Source organism: Cornus florida, unplaced genomic scaffold (assembly GCF_030987335.1).
Source record: "Cornus florida cultivar Cherokee Brave unplaced genomic scaffold, ASM3098733v1 CherokeeBrave_3.0.0_Hap2_Chr08, whole genome shotgun sequence".
Lineage (NCBI taxonomy): Eukaryota > Viridiplantae > Streptophyta > Magnoliopsida > Cornales > Cornaceae > Cornus > Cornus florida.
Genome location: NW_026775578.1, coordinates 60,519,868 through 60,530,007, shown reverse-complemented (window position 1 = coordinate 60,530,007; position 10,140 = coordinate 60,519,868). Strand labels below are relative to the sequence as shown.

At 32.0% G+C, this 10,140-nt stretch overlaps 1 protein-coding gene across 1 annotated transcript; it reads left to right on the top strand.

The window, feature by feature from the left end:
• The first annotated feature begins 1,987 nt into the window (after window positions 1-1,987).
• LOC132271824 (uncharacterized) lies at window positions 1,988-5,191 on the top strand. The gene is made up of 3 exons (XM_059773318.1): window positions 1,988-2,347; window positions 2,912-2,985; window positions 4,830-5,191. Exons 1-3 carry the CDS (start codon window positions 2,137-2,139, stop codon window positions 4,908-4,910), a joined length of 366 nt encoding a protein of 121 aa, XP_059629301.1. The 5' UTR covers window positions 1,988-2,136; the 3' UTR covers window positions 4,911-5,191.
• The last annotated feature ends 4,949 nt before the right edge of the window (window positions 5,192-10,140 follow it).

The window sequence follows — 10,140 nt, the reverse complement described above, 5'->3', positions numbered from 1 at the left end:
ATTTTATTTGAGGGTATGAATGTCTTTTAACAATTCCAGTGAGGGTAGTTGTCCGGAGATGTTATTTCTGTCCTTAAATTACACAAATTCAATAATTTAAGGGTGTTTTTTATAATTTAAGAGAGTTATTTGCACATAATTCATAATTAAGAAAAATTTATTGCACTTTACCTTTTAAAATATTGAATACTATTAACTTCACTTTTGGTCTCGGAAGGATCTTTTCTGATATTTCAAAATATCTATCGGTTCCAATAAATTAATCTCCAAACCTCAGATATTTTCACCCGCTAAAAACTTCATTCCTACCTGCTCAAGTACATAAATGTCTTGTACTCGCCCTATCACAGGCATGGTCCACCGCATGAGAGGCACTTTATCGAACTTTTTGTTAGCCATTAGTACTTTACTTTATAAGAAATAAATGTCATAAAATTGACAAATATATATATATTTTCTTGTTTTTCTTTTTTTTCCTATTCAAAGGTGACGATGGAGGGGATCTCTCTCTCTTTCGGTATCTCATGAAAAAGGCTTTCTTACATTTTTTATATTTTTATATTTTTTTATTTATACCATCAATTAATTATATCATGTCATATAAATACAAATACTTTATGTTAACGTGTCCTATCAGTTAAAGATACAAAGTCACTAATACAACTGGCGTAATTAAATTTTTTTCCTCTCACACACACACACACACAAGCTCATTTAATTGAAAGCATTTATTAAGAATAAGACCTCAAATATTCCCACCCTATAATCCTATGTTTGAATCCCTTAAACTCTTCTAAATACTTGCTCTTCTTACAAGGTCAAAATAAAAAAATAAAATAAAATTGATTTCATGTCTCTAATTCAATTACTAAAACAAAAAACTTTACCTTTAAAATTAAATAATGTTTTTAATTATTAAAAAAACAAAGAGTTCACATGAATGATAACAACTTTTGTAATTCAAGATTTCACATAAAAAGTCCACATGCAACGAATATGTTGATTACAATAAAGTCTTCTGAAAATATCTAATTTATTTCTGGTAGGGATATTTACACTCAGAAGGTTGGTGGGGCCCATATGTAGCAGGGGTTCTGTTTCGCTATTTTGGAAGACCAACTCTTTTTTACAAAAATGATTCATACATTACAAAATATCTAATATGTTTTCAACTACTCAACTAAAAACTTTTGAGAAAAAATATATACACTCCAATTTTATACTCTTGCATTTTAATATAAAATTAAAATAACAAAATTACTTCTTAAATAACAGTGCATTTTTCTTTATTTTAAGAAATTTTGTAATATGTCAATAAAAAATGATTTTTAAAGTGATACTTTGACTCAATAATCTAACCAAATCATTTATAATTTTTTAGAATTTATTTTATAATATTTAACGATATTAATTAATTAAGTTAAATTATTCGACCCGATAATCAAATCTTAGTATCATTACTCTACGTCAATCTATCATTTAGATTTGTAAACAACTTTCGTGTTGCCAAAACTTTTTTTTCATAGAAATTATTATTTAGTAATCTAATTGTTTTATGGGGATGTGTGCCGACTTTATGATAATATTAATTATGAGACTAACATCAACAGCCACATATGTCACATCCTTGCATATGCATCTCAAACATTAAATAAAAACACAAAAAAAATGACAAATAAAACTTACGATTTCTACTTTACTTAAATAACTTTTGATATGTGTAAACTATTACACTGTAATCGTAACTTTTGGATATTTCCTTTGTTGCCTCTTGAATCTAAATAAATAGTATAAAAAAAAAAATATCTAAAGAAAAAAAAAATTATATATATATATATAATTACAAATAGTCCCATTCAAACTTTTATCTGTCTAAGGCTAGACACGTGTCAGCTAGCTAAAGCGAGTACATTTCTTGCCATACTCTCATCAAAAAAATATCTGCACCTTGGTTCAAAATGTTGGCAAGCGATAGATGATGCCCAAGACCCATCCCGAGGCGTATTCTATAAAAACCCGTAAGCGCCCAAACTGCTTTAGACACCGCAATTACATTCCAACCTCGACCCCAGCCGGTTTCGACACGCAAAGCGACGGCGGCTCATAGTTTTCCGGCGACCCAGAAGCGGTTTTCCGATGCCGATGGACACCAACAAAGCAAACGATCAAAGCGGGCTCTGGACGAATGAGAGGCACCTCAAATTCTTGAACTCAATGGAAGCTTCCTTCGTCCGAACCATGTTTGAAAATAACGGTCGTCCTCTCCGACTCGACCGTTACATGCCGGACAGTTCCGAGTCCACCCTTGATTTGAAAAAGGAACGACCGAGGAGACATTCTACCTCAGGTATAATCAATCTCTCTCTCTGTGTGTGTATATATATATATATATAGTTTGTTAATGGGGATTCCCTATGATGCGCTAGTTGGTGATCTGAGGCAATATAATGGTGGTTAAAGGCTGCAACCGGCGCATGTTAGCTCCGGTGGCACCTTATTGCTAGGGTGTACATGTGGTTAATGGGGATTGCCTATCATGCGATGCGACGGGCTGCGACCGGCGCAAGCTAGCTCCGGTGGCACCTGGTTGCTAAGGTGTTTAATTCGTGTGGGGGTTTGTAAGGACGTGTTTGGATGCTCGTTAAATGGTTGAACCGTTGAAGCTGAAAATTTTGACTTTGAGTCTTAAAAAGGGTTTCAATGGTAGTAAACTTTCGTGTGTGGCGTGTGAGGAGGTGCGTTTTTGACCAGCGGTCCAAACGCTGCCTTAAGAATATTTAAAATGTGGAAAATATGCTTCGAAGATATTTTATAGCACATTAAATTCACTTTTCACTTTTTTACGTTTTTTTTTTTTAGGATCATATATGGTGATATTGATTTAGCTTTAAATTTGGGTTTATTGTAATAGATATTAGAGAATCAAGAGCAAGGACTGACAAGAAATCGAGAAAGCGCGCATCACAGCCGTACACGTCAGATCAGGTGAGTCACGTAAATATCAAAGACCTCACACACACTATTGTGAATCTGTGATCATATATGTGTTTGTATCACACAATTAACTAATTCTCCACCTTAAGATCATAATCAAATCCATCAGATATATTATAAATAAATAAATAAATAATTGTAATATGTAAATATATGTATTGATCATCGTATAGGTCTAAAAGATGAGTGATTTTGTTTAATATTTTACACTTCTATATATAATAAATTTGATTAGAAAAACTCGTAAAATATGAAAAAATTATATTATGACAAGTCTTACTAAAAAGTGTGCATTATATACTATTCACCACCATGTAATAATGTTACTTATTTAGAAGAGAATAAATTATTTTTAACAACTAAAAAAATATAAAATTGTTATCGGACAATTATAAAAAAAAATATATATATATATATATACATTTGTTCAACTATCAATCAATATTTCAAAAAATTGAATTCAGCCCTTAGTAATTAATCTTTAGCTTCATGTTAATTTTGTTTAGGGTAGTGGGCGATAAATACAAATATGGTACATGATCTCTTACAGGTTCTTAAAAGCCCCGCATCTTTGTTTTTGGTGCGAACCATAACAACAAAAACGTGGTACACGGAATGACTATAAACACTTTATCAAAGTAGAGTGGACGTGTAATAGGACCAAAAAGCTTATATGTGCTTTGGTGGGATGTTGGTAACGGTCTGTTACGCTATATATCATTGTTGTAACGGTTACAATGAATAACTCTTTTTTAGCAAATAAGGGTACGTTGTTGGTGGAGCTATTAAAAGACTGAAGCGCCTTTATGTATTTGAAAGAGAAAAAAGTGTAAAACAAAATAAATGTACTGTAACAAAAAACGAGATGGTGTGTTTATATGTAAATTGGTGTAAGTGTATTTTGGGGGACTAAAAAGACAATTTAAGAATTTTGTTACTTAAATATAAGCTTGTGCAATAAACATTGCTATTTAAATATGATTTTCTCACATATTATACGAATTAAGTACTTATGTACCAAATTTTTAAAATTCAACGGACTTGTATACTTAACGGGCTTATATAAACTTAACCGAAGTATATACTAATTTACATTAATTGGGATTTTTTGAGATCTGTCCTCTAAATGCACGAAATAATGAATTTAATTTATTTTCAAATAAAAAATTTAGGTAAAGATAAACAAGGATCAAAAGCAAAGACAAAAGGAAGTAACAAAATCAATCGATTGCCTCTTACAAGTCACAGCCAAAAGGGTAGTCCTTAAAATAAGAACCAAAGGCCTCTCCCATGATGTGATGTCATATCTAGAATTACTGTTGTACATTGAAATGGAAATGAAAGCTTCATGAAAATATCTAATGCTTTTTAGATCAAAAATAGAAACATGGCCCTACCATGTCATGCCCCATCACACATTAATCAGGCGGCTGTTAAATGCCCTGACATTAAACACTACATCTGCCTAACTAACCAGTGTCCCTTTTCCTTTACCAACCACATACAGTTACTCTCCTTTTTATATTCTATTTATATATATATATATATAATATATCTAATCTTCATTATTTTACGTAAGTGAAAATATCATCGTAATAACGTCAGAGTCAGTTCTCATTTGTATACAAATATTTAGATTATTAGTCTGATTAGGGCAGACCCGGAGAGGTCTAATATTTTCTACGGCCTTAGGTGACCGCCTGGGTCACTTAGCCCCAGGCCTGCCCTGAGTCCGATTGTTTGGCTGTTGTACTCGATCTGTATATATGTATGTTGATTTATCTTTATATTAGGACTTGTAATCTTATATGTGTGTGTAATGTGTGTCCTCACAGGTTGTCCCACAGCTTGGAAAAATAGGAGTTGCGAAGGAAGAGAGAGACCACCATGATATCAAGGTCGAGCCAACCACATAGAAAGATTCTTCCTTCTAGCAAGAATTTAGAAGGGTTTTCTTTTCTTTTCTTTTCCTTTCCTTCCTTTTCTTTTCCATTTGGTGGTAGTTAGCACTTCAATTGTAGTTGTGATTTTTAGTGGTAGGAGACATCAGTAGTGACTTGTGAAAGGTGTACTAGATATGAGCAAATTAGAATGCTGAATTGACTGGGTACCTTTCAAATTGCAATAATGCATTCTGGTGTTTTAAAACAGATTTTTTTAATGGCTCTAAATTGTATCCAAGTATGGGTTTTGTTGATGGTTTGGTACTCTTTTTTCATCAATTGCTTAGTTTCTTTATTATTCAGTGACCTCACTAGGTGATGAGATGGACAAATTGGAGCACTAAATTCATGGCTTAGATTAGGAATGGGAAAATTTTAATTAAAATTTGAACTAATTTTTTTGTAATTTTAAATTCAATGCGTTAATTCGGTTCTCTCAAATGTAATATCTCAATATTTTACAATTACACAGGACAATTCCAGTAGGATGATTTTAAGTGTAAGATTGAGGGACATGTCCTTTATATATGACAATTGTGGGTGAAGGAAAGATAGAAATATACATATATATATATATATATATATATATATATATATATGTATATGTGTGTGTGGGGGGGTTAAAGTCTATAAAAAAGAAAAATAAAAACCCTTTATTTACATAATGTGTAAAGAAAAAAAAGTGTTGGAAAAAAAAAAAACAACACTATACATTTTTTAAAGGGGAAAGTGCAAAAAACATCCTGAAGTATACATTTCATAGCACTTTTACCCCATATTTAAAAACGTGTGCAAAAAATACCCCTATTCTTTTTAATTTGTGCGAAAACACCCCTTAATTAATATAATGCCTATTTTACCTTTTTACTCTTCCAAAAATGCCCTTAAACTCATTCTCTCTTTTCTAACCTTTTTTCTTTCTCCAAAGGAGTTGCCGACACACCGATGAGAACAAAGGATGGTTCAGCGGGTTGGCAAGGTGATACATCGGGGCTCTTACATTGGACTTGCAACACATTTGGATTATGGAAAACCCAAAGGAAGAATCAACTGAATGAGTCTGAAAAGAACCTAAACGAAAATAAAGAGGCAAAACTGATAATGTAAATTCTTAAATGTTAAGTCCTCCATTTTTTTTTCCCCTGTACTCATGCTTAGAAATCAAAATTGCATGAGCTGTGTATGGCAGCACATTTGCAATATAATTCACAACCAATGCTTATAAGGTACTGTTATTTGAGCTGCATTGATGACCTGTTTGATTGTGCGTTCAAATCTAGAGAGAGAGACAGTGGCTTGCGGTGTATGGATGAAAATACTTCTATGCGTGTGAACACACTAGCAGGTCCAGCCTACGCAATAGAAAATAGTTTTATTACATTTAAACAAAATATAAATTTATGTTATTAATTTGCTATTACATGATATGATGGACCATGCTTTTACATCAACTTTGACTAATAAATTCAATTTGCTAATAAATTCAGTTTGAAAAAATTACTCGTATGAGGAGATAATACGTATCTCTCATTTTTTTTTTTTTTTTGAAATTTCATGAACTAATGAAATTTTCGGCGATGGGTTGAGAACTGAAATTTCCGGTCTGATGCAGGAATAAATTTCGGCCTGAATTTTCGGCTGTTGCGGGAATAAATTTCATGGCCAGTAATGCTTGGCTTGCTTCTTTATTCAGGCCTGATGCGGAAATAAATATCCGACTTGATGCTGAAATTTTCGGCGTGAACTGCAGCGGTGACTCACCGAGGCCGACGACAAGGATGGTGGCGAGAACGGGCTCTCCCCGTTTCTCTTACCCTCCCGCTTTTCTGACTTCTCTGATTCCGACCATTGCCTTTCCTATTCCCAAATTCTAAAAAAAAAAAAAAAAAAAAAAAAAAATTCCCACTCTGTAACTACCAATCTTACAACTACCGACATAAAGAAGCAAGCCAAGCATTACCTTTCTCGGGCTCTACCCCTCTGCTGGATGAAGCCCCTTCTCCACCGTAGGCCCTCTATTTACTTTCAGTGTGATACCGCCATCACTCCCTTAAAGAGTTAACGCCGGAACAAACTCTCGATGGACGTCCTGGGTTAGCACCAAGATGATGAAGAAGAAGAAGGGTCAAACCCTTTTTAGTCATTTCACAATATATATATATATATAAAATGTGTTGCTAAAGGCATTTTAGTCCAATTTTTATAAATAGGACCTATTTGCACAAATGTCATAGTTTAGGGGTGTTTTTTGCACGGGAGGGGTGCAATATGCACTGTAAACATACTATAAGAGTGTTTTTTGCACTTGACCCTTTTTTAATTTGAGCAAGGAAGAATATTTTCTCAAATTTGAAGACGGAAATACTTAGAATGCCCTTAAAACAAAATACTAAGAAAATAAAAATACACTTATATTTATAAATTTTATCAAGGGTATTTTGGTGTTTTTATAAATAAAAAAAATTAGTCAAAATTGACTATCAGAGAGCAATTTGCCAAAAAATTTAAATGTTAGGAATTTATATGCACATAGTAAATAGTATGGATATTTTTTACACATTTTTTATATAATCGGAATGTTTTTGCATTTTACCTATATATATAGGTAAAATGCACCCTCAATTGGGTTTTGATACCAATTATATATATATATATATATATATGAACATCCTTAAAGTATGCTTAAAATGCATATCACACCACTCGTGTTCAAAAAACACACCTAAAGTTTCAATTTGGTGTAAATAGACCCCTCTAACAAATTTAAACCATAAGTTTACTAAATTACTCTTACTGAATTATTTTATAAAATATATAAAAATAAATAAATTTATAAAATGACCAAAAAGGACATTATTAGAGGATGCCCCTCACATGCAAAAAATACCCCTAAAGTTTCAATTTGGTGCAAATATATCCCTCTGACAAATTTAAACCCTAAGTTGATTAAATTACCCTTAGTGAATCATTTTATAAAATAAATAAAAATATATAATTTTGTAATGTGCACATAACATCCTTATACTATGAGATTAGCAGCATATATACTTCCATGGGCATTTTCGGAAGAATAAAAGAGTAAAACATGTATTACAATACTAATTTATGCCAGAGTGATATTTTTGCATAATGTAAAAAGATTATGGGTATTTTTTACACATTTTTTCAAATAAAAAATAAAAGTGTTAACACGAAATATACTCTAAGAGTGTTTTATGCATTTGTCATATATATATATATATATATGTATGCCATGGTTCGATGTATCGACCAATGTCGGCCAGTTCGTAACTCTTTTTTAAATATTCAATACTATTACACATTTTTATAAATTGACTAATTTACATTAATATTAATTTGAGTACGTTACACCACAATCGCAATCAACACATGCTTAAAGCAAAAAGACACAAAGTGGAAAATGACCTCACAACTGAGAGAAATGAGGCCAAACTATATATGTTTAAAGTAGGTAATTTTTGATATATGAGGAGTCAAGGGACAAAAAGTACGATATTTTATGTTTTTTCATGTACTTAGCTTAGAAGTCTATTACTACATTGAGGCCACAATTTCTCAACCTAGGTGTTTGGTCTATGTGGCTTAATTTGGTATCGGAAGAAGTTGTCATGATTAATTAGCTTTAACAGTGATTTGTGTGATATTTTAAATTGAGTGGCCAAGAAGATAAGATTTTAGATCTTTTGTAACTAGTGATTTGATATTTGTACATTATGTTTGTAAAATAGTAGTAAATGTCTAGGATCAAATAGCTAGCTAAGAAGTCACATCATGTGCCAAATTTCACAGTTCTGATTAATTAGGGTACTTAATACTATCACTTTTTCTTTTCTTTTTTTCCTCAGGCTACCTAATCTTTTGATCTACTAGATGCTATATATATAATATATATATATATAGAGAGAGAGAGAGAGAGAGAGAGAGAGTGAGTGTCAATTGGGGAGACTCGTGATATTTTCCAAAGAACTAGTCCATGTTCTATCTTTTTAGTGTCGAATTTAGGACTTTTGATAAAAAAAAAAATTTAAACTTTTATTTCTGTTCGTTTGTTTGGACCTAAATTTTTTTTTTAAAAAAATCACAATATGGTTAAACGTTTACACGGTAAGGATAAATAAGTCTTATAAAATTTTTACTAGGATAAATAAGTCTTACTTTTGAATTTTGTTTTTAAATAAGTTCAAATTCGAACTTGTGAACCTGAACCTCTTTATCACTATTGCCCTTACTACTAAATACTTAATCGGACATAATTCACTCTATGAATTTCCTCAATCTCTCTCTAAATTAAATTTCTCAACCTTGGTGATCGGCCATGGCGACTTCAGCGGTTGCTGCTGTTGTCTTGTTGGGCTTTCTCTCACTCTCTCTGTGTTTTGAATTCGATGTGTTAATTTTCTACAGTTTCGATCTGGAATGATCGCATTAATAGTTGCTTCACAGTTGTTTACATTCTCAAATCATATTGAAATACTTCTTTTTCTTCTTGTATTTTTCTGCTAGGAATATTATCTTCGAAAATTCAAAACCTCTTCTTGTCTTTTTCTGCTTGGAACAATATCTTCAAAAATTCAAACAATATGCGTGTGTGTGTGTACATACACACACATATATATAGATATATATACACAGACGCAGATAAATGTGAAGCTTATAAATGGTGCATAGAGTGGGACAAAAAAAAAAGCATGTCACATTCGGGAATGCTGTCCAATTCAACTATATTGGATAGAGTGGGACAGGGAAGAAGAATGTGAGGTATTGTTGCATTTGTAATCCTGGGACTGTTCAATAATGTGGACTTCAATAATAGGATTCATTATTATTCAAAAATAAATAAATAAATAAAACCTATTTGTTCTTCCATTCCATTCCTAAGTCCCACCACTCTTGAATTCTTTATAAAAAAATCAGCAAGACTTTAATACAATGGTTTCCACTTATAATCCGCAAAAAACATCTTTTTATTTGATTGGAGGAAAAAGAAATAAATGAGATTATAATTTAAAAACATTTATAATGTCATTACTTTTCTTCCTTCATATCTTTCCTCCAACTTTCCTCCATATTTGGAAGGAAGAAAATTTGTGAAAAAAACTTTACTCATTCATTCTCTTTTCTCTTCTCTCCTTGCCACCTCTCTACCAAACGAATGAAGTTTGTTTCCTTCCTTCCTGTCTTC

Excerpts from the sequence above, each read along its gene's own strand:
- LOC132271824 (XM_059773318.1), top strand. The coding sequence starts at position 2,137 with ATGCCGATGGACACCAACAAAGCAAACGATCAAAGCGGGCTCTGGACG. Across the intron at positions 2,348-2,911 it reads GAGGAGACATTCTACCTCAG|ATATTAGAGAATCAAGAGCA; the intron begins GTATAATCAATC and ends TTATTGTAATAG. Across the intron at positions 2,986-4,829 it reads AGCCGTACACGTCAGATCAG|GTTGTCCCACAGCTTGGAAA; the intron begins GTGAGTCACGTA and ends GTGTCCTCACAG.